We start from the raw sequence: 16,935 nt of genomic DNA, 5'->3' as shown, positions 1-16,935 counted from the left end.
CTGCTTTACTGCTCTCTCACACACACAGCCTTTTCCCTTTTCAACAGTCTTTTCCAGTCCAAATATTATCTGACTTCCTCTCAGCAGCTTTTTTCCACTGCAGCCCCGCTCCGCTCCCCCTGCCTGCAGTTCGCTCAGTGCTGCAGCGGGGGGGGCCATTGAGCTGTATTTTCCAGGCAAAAAGGGTGCGCAGTTTTATATGCATGTAGTGGCTACAGTGTGGTTTACTGAATTAAAAATAAGCAGGGAGGAATTCACTGCTCTAGGAGAAGGGGTTAAGGAGGTTTGGAGGCAGAGATTTACAGAACTCTTATGCTTGTCGGGCTCCTAGACAAACGCCCCGGGATCATTTCCCTTCGGAGGGAATTTGTAGCCAGTAGGTCGAAGGCTGTCTTAACAAAACCCAAAAGGACATTTGTGGTAAAGCAACAGGCAGTGAAAGGGAGTTTTTTTCCCCCAAAACAATTACCAGCGGGTGTTGACAAAAAAGCACAAATTGCAGTGAAACATTTATGTGTAAAAGTGGTTAGTAAATCTGCAACATCTGCCAGCTTCATTTATTCTTCAAATAAAAGGCTGGTTTCCTTTGCTTCCTAATGACTTTCCTTAATGGCTATCACTAGGGCATGAGTGTGTCTGTCATTAAAATGTGTTTAGTGGGTATTTATGCTTGCCCTCTCAGTAGTAAGCAGTGATTTATTGCTGGGGCTCTGCAAACTTATTTGTCTAGATAGCTGCCAAATGGATTTGTATTACTCCACAGAGTCTATTCAACAGGGTTTGTGTTATGTTAATACAAATGAGTATAGGAGAGCACAATGAAACCTCTTGGAAATTACCTCTCTCTTTGTGCCTTTTTTAGATAACAAATCAAATTTAAACTTTCCAATTCTCTTTAGGGACTTTTTAAACTCTGGGAACAATTAGCACTTTTAGTATCCAGTAAGATGTCTGTCATGTGCTGAAAGACATTGAACAACTTAATTAAAATAGAAATCCATAACCATTACAACTCGATTCAGGTTGACATTATGAGAAAAATAGTGCTTTTAAACAATAAAGCTTGTAAACATGTTTTTATAAAAGCCCAAATAGTATGGGCAGAGGATAAAATGGTGAAGTCTAAAACAAAAAATGTTGTGAATAGAAAGTATCCCATCAACACATGATGACATTAAAAGAGACACGTTGCGTAAATTGTTTTTTTAAAAGAGGAACACGCTGTGTTTGCAAGCCATGGTCCGATCGGGATGAAATTGCATTGTTGCGACTGTCACCTGACCTCTGTGATTGCTTTGAAAACATTTGATTGGAGAGTGATGGGAGGCAAAGTGCAGCCAAGCCTGCCGTGTAGCAAGGGCCAAAGGAAATAATACAACATATCCATTCGGACTGAATATTTTACTTTTTCCCATTTCTGAAATGAAGCCAGATGAATGAGGGAATATGCAGCACCGTAGCTTAGTTAAAAGAAGAGAACAATTTCAACTTCTCTTTTATTTCACTAACATGTCAGGTGTTACTGTTGAGAATTCTGCATAAGGTTTTCAGAAGAGTGCGCTGTGTTTATTGGGAGGTGTTGTGGCAGGAAGCCTAGTGTCCCCATGCTGGGTGTGAATAAACTTTCACACAGCGTTCACACACTTTGTGAGAGCTGCATAGGCCAGCTTGTGAGGCATTTGTGAGCGGCGTGGAGGCGGAGCCTGTGCAAGGTGCCATGTGAAATCTCAACTTTATATTAGCAATCTGCAACTCTTCTGGTTTGGCTCATCTCACACGATCTACTCTGCGAACCACCTGCAATGTGTTGGAGTGCTCGCCAATAGAGGCGTGAGTGTTTTGTAGTGATGTCACTATGTTACGAAGTAAACAAATGAGTCCAATGGAGGCCTTTCTGGCAGGGAGGGGGAGTGTGCGGGAGAGGGAACTTTAAGACTTTACAGACTATTTACATGTATGTACCTGTGTAACACACTGCAAAGCAGTGGCAGCGCCAGAGTATTTTCGTTGGGTAGTCTATGGTAGGGCTAACCCATACAGTGGTGGGGCTCAAGTCAGTATTTGTAATGTGATTACATACAAGCTATATCGCCCCCCTTGGCAGTGAAACGCCACGCGTGAGGCTTTTATTAGTCTCCTTTTATCAACTAAATTACATCGAGAGCAACAGGTGTGAGTTAAACAATACAATAGCCTATTCTGCTATGTGTTTAAGAACAAATCTATCCATCCGAAATTAATTAAATTAATCCTAGAAGTTCTGCGGTCTGTCTGCAATTTACTCGGCGCGACTTTGGGGACTTTTCACTGTGAACGTGACGTATCAGTAATGCATGACGCAGCAGACCCATCGTTTCGTTGCTCTGATTGGCTGTAGGTCTATTCAAATTGCATTCGGAGGCATTTTGATCTGACCGCGGCCGTGCTGATATTATAACGCGAGAGAATTTCCACACCTTTAGTGTATAAAACTCCCCACTACTTAGACTATTCCTTGCACCCCTCTAGCATAAACCCGAATGGTCTCAACCATATTGCGTCAGTAACGTGCACCTGTTGTTACAGCAGGATCAGTTTGTGTGTTGTGGACACACTGGTAGATTTTCGCAATCCGTGTTCTCAACATGCTTACTTTAACATACTTTTTCATGGTCGGGCTAAGGTAGGGCTAAGCCATTTCTTGGTATGGCTTTAGCCTACCCCAGCCATACCCTGATTCCGCCACTGCTGCAAAGAAAGGAAAAAGCGAAAAAGCATAATAGGGACTTTTTAATCAAAACTTAAGCTGTGCAGAAATATGCGCAGAAAAAATGCATTGTCATGACTTGAGTTCCAGCTGTAGCAGTAGTCAATTAAAGGTCATTGTGTTGGGAATGATTACAGGGTTGCCGTCGATTTATTGGCGTGAACTGCCTTTTAAAAAATGCACTCCTCATTAAGATACAGCTAAGCAGGATGCATACTGATGACTTTCCAACGTATATCATTTATTTTTGTCCTCTTTCCCCTGCAGTCAGTCCCAGTGACAACAACAGGACGTTTGGTTTGAGCCCAGTCTTCCCCATAGAGGCCCCTTCTCATAAACAAGCAAATGGGGACCTGAGGGCTGGCCCTCACTGGAGGCCCCAGAGCCCCAAAAGCCCCAAAAGCCCCAAAGTCCTGCGCCTCAGTCCCCAGGAAAGCAGGTACAGCCTTTTCTTTGACATGTCAACCTTTTTAAAAGGTGGGATTGAACTCTACTGCATTAATGATCATGATTAAATCCTTTTTTCATTTCTTTCAGTCTGTCTATGAGGGCCAAGCTACTGGAGTCAGACAGCAACGAGGGGGGTGAATCCAAGGATGACTTTGAGGAGTACAGACCCTCCGAGCCCACAGCTCAGAACGGTATCTAACGGCCTCCATCAGCAGCTAACCGCCAGCCGCATATCTTCCATTAGCCACTGTTATAATTCACGCTGCCATGACTATGGATTATGCATAAAAGCTAAATGAATTATAAATGGCTCGTCTCTTTTTCCGTCTTTCTAAAACATTTTCCTCTCTTTGCAGGAGCCTCAGTGAAGGACAGCCTGCGGCTCCCTATACCTCAGCGAGACTCGCTCAGCGAGGAGCGGGGGTCCTCCCCGGCTGGCTCCCCCAGGCCTGAGAGGAGGGGCCTCATTAAGGGCACCCACCGGGCCATACTGGGCTGCGGCTCCCTCGTGGCCTCTATAGGACTCGGCCGCTGCCTGGATATTCCCCCAAGGGTGCCACCTCGAACTAACCTCCCTTCCCTAGAGAACCACACCCCCTCCGAACCAGAGATCTCTTTGCCCATGCCCCTCATTTCAGACCCCCCAGTTGTGGACGACCTCATTACCTTTTCCACCTCGGAGCAGCTCCCCAGGCCACTCTTAGATTTAGCGATGCAGTACCAGGAACTGAAGCCCTTGCCCCTGACGCCGCCTCCGCCAAACCCCCGTGAGAGGAGCGGCCGCCGGACACCGCAGATGCCGCACAGCCCTCAGAGTCCCCGGACCCCCATTCGGCACAGCAAGGCCAGCCCAGGGGAATGGACCCCAATTTCCCAGTCAACTAATGGGGGGGTTGGCTGTGAATCCTGCGAGCACAGAGCGGAGCGGAGGAGAAGGTCCAGCCACGGCCTGCACGCCTCCCAGCTAGGTCAGTGGGACTCTTCTACCCTTAAGGGGCACTACATCCAATAATACAAGTCAATGTTAGCTAACTTGTGACTTGGAGAACTCACACATTTGAAAAAGAAAGCCTGTGTTACTAACTGGGGTTGTGAGATGTCAAAAAATTTTACAATTTACAAAATACACATCCTGTAACAGTTCTGAGATATAGCAGCCAGGTATATATTGCACAGTTGCATTGTGGGAAGTGAAGGAAGCCCAGTAACTTGGCAGCATGACTAAATACTAAAGGCTAAACGTCAAAGGTCTGCTGCTTGATTTTGAACGTTCTTTTTATAAACTATTTGTTTCTTCCTCAACTTTATGAAAGTGCTACACTAAATCACTGGAGTGCTCCTTTTAAAATGAGTCTCCTCTCCAAATTGAATCCATGATTTGGTTTTTAATTTATCTGCGTGATTCATCTGCATTTCCTTGAAAGCATATTTTAAGGAGGCCTCGCACTGAAATTGGATCCAACCTTGAAAAATGTACCTTTTCAGCATGACAATGTTCCTTCACAGCTTGAATTGTTATTGTCACTTTTCTAAAGAAAGATCTGTCTGGCACAAGGGAGGCTTTAATGCTGCACAAGCTTTTTTCATTTACATCAAAGCTCGTCTTCTCCTATTTGCATATCGCAGGTAACAGCTGGCCCCTCCATACTCACTGCTAATACCAATCAAATCCAATCGTCTGTTGTTTTTCCCTCTTTCAAGTCAGAGTTTTCTTTTAAAGCAAAGTTGAACATTAATGCAAAACATCTAGGTGCGTTAATGGTGCACACGTCACTTCCTGTTATAGTTTGGCTGGGTGCATGTCGGGTGTATTTACGCTCCAGTTCAAGCTCTTTTTCCTTTTGAGGCATGGCAACTGTATGCCTATATAACAAGTGTAAAGAATTCAAACATGCTAAAGATCACATTCAAGAGGGATTAGCGTCCTTATAATTACATGAGAGTGGAGCGTTCTCATGAGGCATGTTTTATGCTTTTGTTCAAATTCAGGGATGATGTGCATATCGGCAACACTTGAATCCACTGTACAGCACATTCACTTGTATTTAACCAGAGATAATGTGCATTTCTGAGAAGCTCCGACACAGTTTAGAGCCGTAATGACGGAGGCGTGGGTATAGGTTGTTTTTAAGAGCGAGTGGGCTTTACCGGGGCTTTAAGAGTGCCCTCTGGTAACGTTTCACAGTCTATATCTGCTCTATTTGACTCACAAAGCTTGGATTCTCCACACAGAGGCTCTTGCAGCGCTGCCCCCAGATACTGAGCAGACATGCCTCGCCTGTTCCTTCTGCTAACAACCTTAATCTCACAAACCCCATGCACTCATTACATTGGGGCGCACAGAGGCAAAAAGCCACACGTAATTAAGCAGCGGGTGTTTTAGCTAAACATCTTATTATGTTTATTGCCTGCAATGACTCAGATGCATAGACAGACTGCCACGAGGTTGCCGGCAGTAAATGCTTGCTTGAAAGAGAGAGATGAATGCAGAGGAATCCTTCACTACCGGTTGCTCTCGTGTGACTCCTGAATGCTCTTTTTCTTTTGGTGTCAGCTGAATAGCCGAGCAGCCTCTGAGAGTTGCTGTTGATGTAAATAACGCCATTTGGCAGACGCTTCACATTTGGAAACAGCAAATGTTCATTCAGGCTGATTTATTCCGAGTTTAATGTTCTTGTCAGTGCTAATTTACACTTGCTGTTGCAGCTCTGTCAACTTGTTACGCCTTATGTTGAAATTAATTTAGAGTAATTACATCCACATGTTTTGCTTGTGAATGTTCCATTTCTTTTTTACACTAATAATGTACCACTTTCATGTTTTAGATTGAATAATTTTAATCCTACAGGTTTATGTGTTTTGCAGAATTTTAGCACGCAAATGCATATTTGAGATTGGAGAGGTCTGCAAAAGAGCACCAGTGCAACACTGCAGTGGTTTGAGAGTAGAATTTGAATAACAATTAGAGCCTCCTTAGGAAAGAAGGTGAAACAGAAGAAGATACAAATATTCAGCCTTTTTATGAAAATGTGTCCTTTTTTAAAGGAAACCCACACGATCATAGAAATAAAGATGAATTTGCATCACATTAACTTCTTTTGTTTGACAATATGTTGTCCCAGAAATAATTGCAATAAATGATCTCATGGTCTGTTTAGGAAAATGTTCTGCCACGGACATACAAATAATATATTAGCATAAAAAGGCAAGAACAGGGTGTCAAACAGCATTAACCTTAATAAATGATTTAGTATATTCAGACTTCAGAATTGGAATGTGAAGGAAAATATTAAAATATCCTTAATAAATAAAATAATAACAAATCAAACAACTTAAATACAACGACTATCTTGTATTTAATACATACAGCTTAAGGCAGGGGTGTCAAATTCAAATACACAGTGGGCAACATTTTTTAAAATGGGTACTAGTCGAGGGCCGGACTGGTTCAATGTTTATTGCAAAACTTATTGAAATGAACCTATTGCACATATTAAACCTGGGACAAACAAAGCTTAAATTATTGCCTATAAAAACAACTTATATACATACATTTGTCAGCAGGCCAACAACAGCTTCAAAAAAACTATTCCCCTTAAAGAACAAACCAAACATGCCCTGTTGTCTCAAGAAACAAAGTGCAGAAGGAAACATCCATGTAAACTCAGTGTGCTGCTCTGTGATGCTAGTTCAAGCCAGATACTTGGCATCTCATCTTGGGTGCAAGTTCATCAATGTTTGGGGTCAGGCTCTGAGCTGAGGAGACCCTCAGGATTGAGTGAAGGTGTGCGTGCAATATACCGGAGGGCCAGATCTAATAGTAATTAGAAATGATCCTGCAGGCCGAAATTAAATCCACCAAGGGCCTGATTTGGCCCCCGGGCCTTGGGTTTGACACATGTGCCTTAAGGTAATAAAGAGCCATTCATTCCTTAATAGGCAATAATCTGTCAGACCAGTTCCTCAATGGTTTGGACCTTTTAACAAGCATAAAGTAACAACACACATGTAAACACAATGGACATACCCTATATCATACATCATTCGACAGTCCTGGTCAGTTGACATATTATATAATTACTTCTGTGGCTCTTGATTAGAAGTCCAATACTATTTGGAATTCTGCTTGAGACTGAAACTATTTGACAGAAAACCTTAAAGATGCTTCTGATTTGGACTATGGGAAATGTAGGACCCAGTGTATTTAAAGCTTGATTATTACTAGGTGACTAAAAATCAGGGCACCTTAGCCTCCACATTCTTTCTACTCAGTATTCACCAATCCAGTAACCTTGTGTAATCCTTAATGGTGTCCCTTGAATGCTTTGTCTTTCTGTTCCCTCCAGTTTTGGACCCGCCCTTGTGCCAGGACTCACAGGAACCTGGTGATAAGCCTCCTGTGCCCTCTCCCCTCCACCCTAGCCCCGCCCTCTCCAGCCCCAAAACCCGACGCCTGGAGGTCAGCGTGATCCCCCGGCCTCGCCCGTCCCCCATCCGCCCCCGCATCGACCCCTGGAGCTTCATCTCAGCCGGTGGCGGGACCTCTGGGTGCCGCAGCCCGCACCGCTCTGACAGCAATCCTCTGGGCTACCAGCCTTCCCCTACAAACCCCTTCACCAACTGTGACCCCTTCCCCTCACCGGACTGCGACCCCTTCGCCCTCAAGGCTGACCCCTCGAGCGGCTCGGACACGGCTTCTCCCTTCGACCCCTTCTCCACTCCCTTTCCCACCTCCCGTTCTGCCCCGTGCTCCACTAACGGTTCCCCCACGCTGCCAACCTTCCGTATAGCGCCCCTCAACCCGGCCGACTCGCCCCTCATCGACCTGGGCTGGGCGGCCTGCAGCAGACCCCTGGATGTTACCAAAGAGAGGGCTCACCCCCGCAAGACACTGGGGCTCAAGCCCTTCAAGTCCCCAACGCAACTCAGAGACGATAGGTTCTAAACACGAGGCAAGGCCGGGGGTTTGTTACAGGATCACAGTCTAGGACCATCTCACTACTATGTCCTCCATCTTAACAAACATTTGGAATCTTTAAGAAAAAACCCATCAATCAACCCACTGAGTGAGTTTTACCCCACAATCATTGCAGGTCCTATTGATACGCCAGCCTGCTGCTTCGGAAGCCAGTGAAAGGCGGTGCTTTGTATTGTGGGAAAGCTGCCTTTGAACCAATAGCTGGTGCCCATTTCATTCTCCCTCTCTATCCGGGTTTCTCTCCCTTTGAAGAAGCAGAACACAGATCACTAGTCCCATCTTCCGATCCTATCAGGCTGCTCATATCACCTGCTTTCATCTCCCGCCTACCTTTGAAGCATTGTGACAATGCAGAGGTGGATAAGGCGCCTTGCACAGCTTCATCTGCCTCTACCTCTCTGCAAACTGAAAGCATTCAGGACAATGGAAAATTGGGGTGCCTTATTTCGTGAAGTGTTTTTAGTATATATCTTTTCAAGATGTCTTATATGGTTTGTCTGGTGCGTAGGGAAGATGCTTTAAATTTGACTCAAATTTGCAAATCAGCTTGCTATTGCTGTGGAAGAAAATGTCGTCTGTGTGTGCATGTCTAGGTTCATTGTTCGAGGAGAGCTTATGTTTAAAAAAGAAACAACAGCATCTGCCTGTTGTATTATGGGAGAAAGTGTGAATATTCTCGGCCACTCGTGAAATCCAAAACAAATCCATGACCAAGACATTCCACTTGGAAGCAGATAAAATTCCAATGACGTTCCCCTTGAGATGCCAGGGATTTATTCGGCTGGCAGGCGACACAGGAAACGAGCCGGGGGAGCCCTCTGCATTCCCTTCACATGCCAAAGATGCCACTGTGACAGTACGGGCTGGCACACAGAGTGTTTGCAAATACATTGTTTTTACCTCCATGGAGTGCCAGACGGGTGGGCTCTGCCACACTGGACAGTACACAGAGTTGACAACACCTTAAACACGTTTCATATCATCCAGTCTGTCTTTTCACTACCCGTCTGATGCTGTAGAAAGGTTCAACCAAATACATTCAAGTATTTGTAAATATTACAACATGTATGGAAGCTTCATTTAACATTTTATTTATTTGTACAGTCCAGCAGAGTAGTGTTAGCTTTGCAAAGCCAGCCCACAATTTGGCAGTATTTTTCACTACATAATTGACATTTCTCCCCTTTACCCTATTAGAGGAAGTTGGAAAACCATTGTTGTTATGGAAGTGTTAAATATATCCTGATGTGATCAAAATCATGCTGCTTTTTCAACAACTTAATTGTGAAGAAATACGTTGCCCTTTTTGTGAGCGAAAGGAAAGGTGATACCACTCTTTTATCACTCCGTTTCATTTGAAGCTTATGCTAGCATCTGGTTAGCTTAGCATAAATGCTGGAAGCAAGGGGAAACAGCTAGCGTGGTTTCATTTATACTACATCATTCCTTGTTTGTTTAATAGCAGTGGCTTTCTGGTGTTTTGTCATCACTCAGGTGGCCAGTGAAATACCAAGAGAAGAAAGCTAGTAGATAAAGTGTTAGCTGTTTCCCCCTGTTTACAGCGTTTTGGCTAAGCAATCTGTCTAAGCGTCAAACGTACGCTCATTATTCAAATGGCTAGTCAGGCTTTATCAAATCTCAGCACATGTATATCAAATTTGCTGCCTTTGGTGTGAGATGTAGGCTGACTTTGCAAGGCTAATGTAGCAGGGCTGCGAAACCCTGGTCCCTCACAGTTTGTTTATGTTAAAAGTCCGACTTCAACCATTTTAACAATGCTAAACAGATCTGGTAGGATCCTGTGAATAACAGTGATGGCATGTTGATACTTCTACAGCATAGAAGTTCAACATTGAGCAATAATACAGCAAGAAATCCATTGTAGAGATGCTAAAATATAAATTATTCCAGAATGCACTGGAGCAGCAACTTGCCCTTTAACTTTAGTTCACTATCATTATCATCCATGATCGAATGACATACTTCATGGTCAGGAATTTTCTCCAGGGGTTTCCAGCAACAAATGCTTTACAAATTAAGCCCTTGAATGGCTTGGATATCACAGATAGAATCCAATTAGTATGATCCACCAAATGTTAATGGCAGTCAAACTAGTTCTCAAGCATGCAGGCAACTGAAAGAGACCCACTAAGCGCAAACTCGTCCTGTTCCCATCGCAGGAGCATTACGAGGTACAAATACTGATTGGCTTCATCACTGACACCATGTCATTGGAGGACAATACAAGCTTTGTTCCGACGAAGAGTGAAAACCTTGTCTCCAAAGGGGGAAAGCCTGATTAGCCTAATAATCCGTCTGACGAACAGAGGAGGCTGATAGTGATAATTAGCCTCTTGATAAGAGTGGAGAGCATTAACAAAGCGTTCAGATATTTGGTTAATTAATTTCCCCCAACGTTAGGAAAAAGCCTCCTCGCAAGGTATATTGAGTTGATCACTGCATCAGCTTACGTCTCCATTTAAGCCGTGCCCTTTTTTTATGCATAAAGTTTCAAAGACATGGCGAGCTATCTTTCCTTTTTTCTTTTATTCTTTTATTTTCTCCGCTGCTGACCGGATGAAATCTTCACAATCGAAGCTCACCTTCTTCCGCGTCCTCTGCTTTCAGGTCATGTGGGGAGGTTTTCTTTCTTCTCCTTCTTACTCCTACTTATAATTTCTGCTCTGGAAAGTTTTCTCGAGGGCAGTTTTGTCCTGACTCAGCTACACCCAGGTTTCCATCCGGGGAAAAAGAAAGGGCATTTGTTCTAGAACAGAGTCCATTAGTGGAGTGGTGCTCATTTTACAGAGTCAATTGCATTTCTTTGAAATTGAAAAAGGAGCTTTTTTGAATATTTCTATTGAACGCTAGTGTGTCTGTTCATCAACCGCTGGACATCAAAGCAATATTAAAAGTAACAAAGAGACACAGTGCTTTTAAAGGTCTCAGTATGCTTCAACTTGGTGGTGTTGCCCAACCATATCGAAGGGCTAAAGTGTTAGCTGTACGAATGGCCACAGTTGAAGGTGGGCTGAAGAGCCTTTGTCCTATACTTGTAGTGTTGCAATTGACAGTAGTTGGGTCAAAAATGACATAAAGAGAGCTTAAACACTGCTTACTTTCCAACCGCCACAAACTAAGTGTACATTTGGATAGACTTGATTGACATTAAGTCTCCTTTACAAACTAGGAAAACCATTGTGGTTGTTTCTATAAGTGTCCTGAAATTAGTATAAAGGTCATGCTACATTGCACCCATATAAAGGATTAGTTTGACATTTAGGGGAACAAGTATTTACTGCGTTGTCGATGGAAAGAAAACCACTTTTGTATAGTCCATACAATTTGAAGCTAAAGCTAACAGCCAGTTAGCTTAGCATTAGGACTGAAAGCTGCTAGCCCTGGTTCTGTTAAAATGTAAAAGGATCTGCCTTCCCGCTCTTGCAAAGCTCCATTAGTGACTTCCTGGAGTTTTTCACTGTTAGGTGGCCAAGCAACCATTGAACTCTCAGAGAAGTGAAGATTTAGTTACCTTTGGACAGAGCCAGGCTAGCCTCTTGAGATTTTGCTAAGCTAAGCCAACTTTCTAAACATGGGTAAAGGCTATTATGCATACAAAAATGTTCTAGGTGATGTTAGACAAACTGACAAGCACTTAATTTAAGCTTCACCACTGAATTATTTGTTTCTAATTTCTGATTTGCACAGGATAAACATAGCAAAACTTAAGGTTGACTACCTTATGTTGGCAGAAGGTGGCACCTGATAGATTAGTAAAAGCTGCAGGTTTGATATAGAATTTGTCTCTCTCAGCAGTATTCCCTACCTTCTTCCTGATCCTGTCCTCGCCACAAACATTTTGCAGATGTGACAAGTGATGAGTTATTGCCTTGTCTCTCTGTGTCAAAACAAAAGCCACGAAAGTCATCCTGCGAAAGTCATTAGTCTAGGATGGCTGTTATTGTCAACAGAGCTCTGTGAGGAGAAATGATACATGAAGGAAATTGAGATGATTGAAACGTCTGGCAGATTATTTCTGTCAAAAATTCCGTGTGTGTGTCAAGTATCCACTTCAACCTGCCACTCATGACTTGTATGAACGTTCCCTTAGCTCCAGACTTTAATTTTCCCTCAGACGTGAAGTTGAAAAGTGTTGCCTGTCGTTTTCACTCGAGCTTTCGCACACTGAGTAGTCGACTTCAATAGCAGTCATTGTGCTTTTCCCATATGGTTAAGTTATTGTAAATACTTGGAGTCGGTTTCCTCCTTTGAGTGGTGAGACACCGTTTGCTTAGAAATATGCTGCATTACATAAAACGCTATTTTTAACATCCAAATCCTCGCCTCTTTAAGTGTAATCTGAATCTGACAAAACTAATTTAGTAGCCGGGCGATTGAAGACATTTCAAAGAAGCCTTTTTGTGGACAGGGGTGTCCGATATTTGGTTTTGCCTGTCAGATTTAGGAACCGTAGCTGCCACTCCTCTTCCCCAACTGACAGCCTGCTCTCCAATAAGCGTGCACTGATGAGTTGTTTGTGACGCTCCGCTCTTCCAGGCATCGCCCCATCCGTCATTTCAAATCAGCCTCCAGTGTACAAACTGACAGGGAGAAGAGTAGTGCATTCTCTGCATGGAGATATCCGGCCACCGGTGTTACGCTTTCCGCCCCGCTGTGGCAGGCAGCAGACATGATTTGATGATCTTAATTCAAAGTTCAAGCTCAGACCATTGCCCTTAATCAGCCAGTGGCAAATGGTCAATATACATTACATGAATAAAAGCTAATGAGAAAACACAATGGGGGAACCCGAGGCTCTGACCCTCATCCCGCCGAGAGGCTTCTTGTAATATGCCTTTGTGTTATAGAATTTCAGAGGTGAAAAATCAGAGCTATTATCCAGAAGGGGGAAAAGCAATGTTGCCAGCTAGCTACTTTCTGGCTTTGTTAACATTGGAAAGCGTTGCCTAATGCAACCATCCATTCCATCAGGATAACACTCTCACTTAAAGCTTAATTTGGCTTTTTCATCAGTGGATATGTTTATATGCATACTAATTGTTTCATTTAGCCACTGATTCAAATTGAATCCTTATACTAGTTTGGACCCTTGAATTGAATTATCCTGATAGCTGAGAGTAACAGAGCGCAGCGTGCATACAAACATACCCATCTGCAGTGTTGGACTTTAAAGAAGTCGAGTCAGTAGGGGACTGTATTTCTTAAATTGCTCCAGCTCCTGTTAAATCATGCTTTCACCCCTTCAAGGTTACAGAGAAAATTGGAGGATGAAGGGAAGATCTCTGGTTGAACACGTGTCGCATTTATTTTATTGATGAAATCTTACCTTGGCGGGTCAGTGAAGAGAACATTCGAAAAGGAGGAAATAGATGGCCTGACATTTCAGTGGCTTTCACCCCATTTACCTCTGCTGCCTTTGCTTGCTCTTGTTCAATTAAGTGGAGGTTACAAATATACCTGCTTATCAGCCGCTTTCTACGGAGCCCCTAAAGGGACATGAAAAAAAAAAACAGAAAAAAAAAAGTCAGGATAACGGGTTAGTATCTCGAGATTTTTTGGGGAGAAAGTTACCGGTGCGCCAAGGAGGAAGTGAAGCGCACAGGACACAACCATTTCATTGCAGACTGTTATGTTTACGTGGGGAAATGACAGTGCATTATTTGAGATATATTTCGTACTCAGACTTCACTTTAAGGACATTTCGGCCAGGGGTGTGTGGTCACTCCAGGAGGCAGCGGGACGTGTAACTCAGAGAAGAGCAGCACCAGTGCTCAAAGAGCTTTTACGCACCGCCTACTCTGTGTTTACCTTCATTGAACAGCTATAAAGAGTGACCACAGGCTGTTACATTTTAACCACACACACCTCTACACACACACACCGAACTGCCCGATTACTCCCCCTTTTATTAGTGTTATGAAGGAGATCGCCGGTCATCAGGACGCATGATGGGCGGACTGGGAATACAAATCTTTGTTTGGCATTAACAGGCCGAGAATAAATGATCAAATATGACCTTCTATTGACAGTACAGGAATTGCACATCCCAATGGAGACGTGGACAAAAGCCACTTACACGAGAGGCTCTGCCAGGTGCGTATAAGCCAGTGCTCGGTCTCTCAAAGTGTGAACATTATTCTTAATTCTTTTCAGTCTGTGAAATCCAAGGTCACCATCTGCTGTCCTCTTTTTCTGTAAAACTGGATGAATGGGAGCTGTGAAAGGAGGACCAATTTGTTTCCAAGACCACAGTGAAGGCTGGTGCTCTGAGTAGCGATTTAAACATGGATTTATTCTATGAGGTTATTAAGTCCAAGGCCCGCTTAGTCTCCCCCCTTCTCTCCACAGCCCCACGACGTGATTATTGTTCGGCCTAGCTATTGACACTCAATTACCTTGTGATCTTCCTGGAATAGAAGCCGTTCAATCTGTAAATGTCTCTTTCTGGAGTGTTGAATGAGTGTGCTACAAACCAATTGGTTGTGTAAACAGCCATTGTGTCTCAATTATGGAGTCTGCGAATGATTTATTGTTGTCCCCTCATCCTCGTTGGCAGATGAAAGGACTGAAATAGCTGATATTATAATATTATGTCATACTACGTGTCAGGGTGGATAAGCTTACAAACTAGCGTCCTTGAAGCTTTGCGATATAGTAACTACATCTTTGACAATATTTTTCTTCCACCTCACACACTTTTCCTGCCATAAAATGCTAAAAAGGTTGCCTGCCATCCCATTAGTTTGCATATTCAACCTTCTTCCAATAACGTATTTTGTGGTTGACTTTCGGAGGTAAACAATAAATTAGGCTTTGCCCTGTTTGCTAGCCCCATTAGCCACAGTCCAAGCTAGCCTCGCTCTCCTAAAGGTCAGCTAAATAAATAGTAAATGCTACAAATTTGCATTTAGAAGTTCAACAGAGTTCAAATATGGAAATCTATGCATGGATTTTGTTTTCTTCTGTGTAGACCACTTGTGGCTCAGATTCCAATGAAATGCAAAAATACAAACTGGGCGGTTTACTCTACACAAAACAGTGACAGGCAGGTGTAAGGTGACTAAAACATTCCAAATAAGTCAGCAACAACAACAGAAATGGTTACAAATGTCCAACATTGTGTTTAGAACCATGGTTTTGTATAACGGTGATACAAAATAATGTATTTTCTCTCATTGTCTAAGGCAAAAATATAGTCCTGGTTAAATATTTGACTAAGTCTTGTGAGAATTTAAAAGTAGCTGGTCTCTTTCAGGTGCTTCTGCTTGGGCTTGAATAACACACAGTACTGTAAAAGCTTCCTACCAGCCAGCTTTACAAAACTTCTACACAGGGGTGGAAGTGGATATTTATATATGGCCATCGTTTTACACACTGGATCAAAACTATTTCTAGATGGCCATGGACGCGGTCTACATTAGGATGACGGATTGATTGCTTCATATGAACAAAACATTGTATAGGTTTTCACTGGAGTATTTAAGATGTATGTATGGGTGCTTCACATGAGGCAGATTCACTTTACATTCCAGTTCTTCAATTGGACCTAAATCTGTATCAAAATGATTCCCCTACAAGCCCCAGTATGTGTGTGTAGCAGAAAAGGCCTGGTAGAGATTGAAATCAGGTTCTTAGTGTACATTGCCGCAAAATCCCAAACTCAAATCACAGTCTAATGACTCCTTGGGGCACCCATACTGAATTTGTATGTGCATAAAACTGCTAGATAGAGACGAGGATTGTGTCGCTACCTTAAGTAGAAGACCAGGTTGACCTCCTCTCTGTCTTTGTATCTATTTGCTTTTTATTGTTATTGTTCCAGATTCATTTCCATGTCTATTTTGTGTCTTATTTCAACCCAGGCGATGTGATAACACAACTGTTGCATTGCCCTGGCAGCCCTTACATCTCTCTCAGAACGGTCTCTGCTCATGCGAGTAAGAGCTTTTGCGTACATCGGGCTTTGAATATTTGTTATTGTTGCATTTTTGTGAAATCTCGCACTGGGCTGGGCCTAATCAACTGTTTTTATTATTGTGTGTCAAGAGGACTATTTCTGTATACAGTATGTGAAAATGTTTGTATTTCTCTTGACTATTATAATGGGTTTTAACCTGTGGAAAAAAAAAACAAAGGAAAAAGCTCAAAAAGAGACCAAATAAAATGTAACACTCCTTACTTGTTTGTGACTTTATTTATTTTTGATAGAGGTAACTGAGAATTGTTGTGTTGAAAATAATGTTTTGTGATTTCCAGAGACTTGGGTTGCTCAATTCTGATTTGTCACAATACCATTTGGACATTAATCACAAAACGTATATTCTCAATTTTTTTTAATATAATTAGTGAATTTCTTTTTTAAGAAATGTTTTATCCGTAAAAAATATATTTTATGTTCTGATCAAGATTTTCTTTTACCTGATAATGAGTTTCCAAAATGTTTAATGTCCTTACCAAATGACTCTTCATCCCAGAATTGTTAACACATTGCACATGTGCCGTTTTCATATTCACCTTTTGGGGTCAGATGTCATTTGGTCTCCAGTTGGCAGCTCTTTTTTTCAAGAAATCTAAAAAGTAGCAGAAGAAAATGTCCCCTTATATTAGGACATCTTTTCACATCGTTTACGGTCCATCAAATGGAAGACTATGGTTCAGTGGAAATAATGGCTCTGAATGTGTGCGTATCTTCCTGTAAGTGAGGGGAATGATGTTTTGTGAGACCTGCTGCTCTACAGCT

The 16,935-nt window shown here is 42.7% G+C and overlaps 1 protein-coding gene across 1 annotated transcript in view; it reads left to right on the top strand.

The window, feature by feature from the left end:
• LOC104965777 (mitogen-activated protein kinase kinase kinase 11) overlaps positions 1 to 9,410 on the top strand; it is a 41,682-nt gene extending 32,272 nt beyond the window's left edge. Inside the window, exons 7-10 of the mRNA XM_010794787.1 lie at positions 3,014 to 3,185; positions 3,284 to 3,387; positions 3,553 to 4,164; positions 7,543 to 9,410. Coding sequence (XP_010793089.1) covers positions 3,014 to 3,185; positions 3,284 to 3,387; positions 3,553 to 4,164; positions 7,543 to 8,141 — 1,487 coding nt within the window. The 3' untranslated portion in view covers positions 8,142 to 9,410. The remainder of the gene's footprint in view (positions 1 to 3,013; positions 3,186 to 3,283; positions 3,388 to 3,552; positions 4,165 to 7,542) is intronic.
• Positions 9,411 to 16,935: the final 7,525 nt, after the last annotated feature.

Source organism: Notothenia coriiceps, unplaced genomic scaffold, assembly GCF_000735185.1.
Source record: "Notothenia coriiceps isolate Sejong01 unplaced genomic scaffold, NC01 NC01_scaffold00037246, whole genome shotgun sequence".
NCBI lineage: Eukaryota > Metazoa > Chordata > Actinopteri > Perciformes > Nototheniidae > Notothenia > Notothenia coriiceps.
The sequence above is the reverse complement of the archived record's forward strand: the minus strand, read 5'-3'. Positions and strand labels throughout refer to the sequence as shown.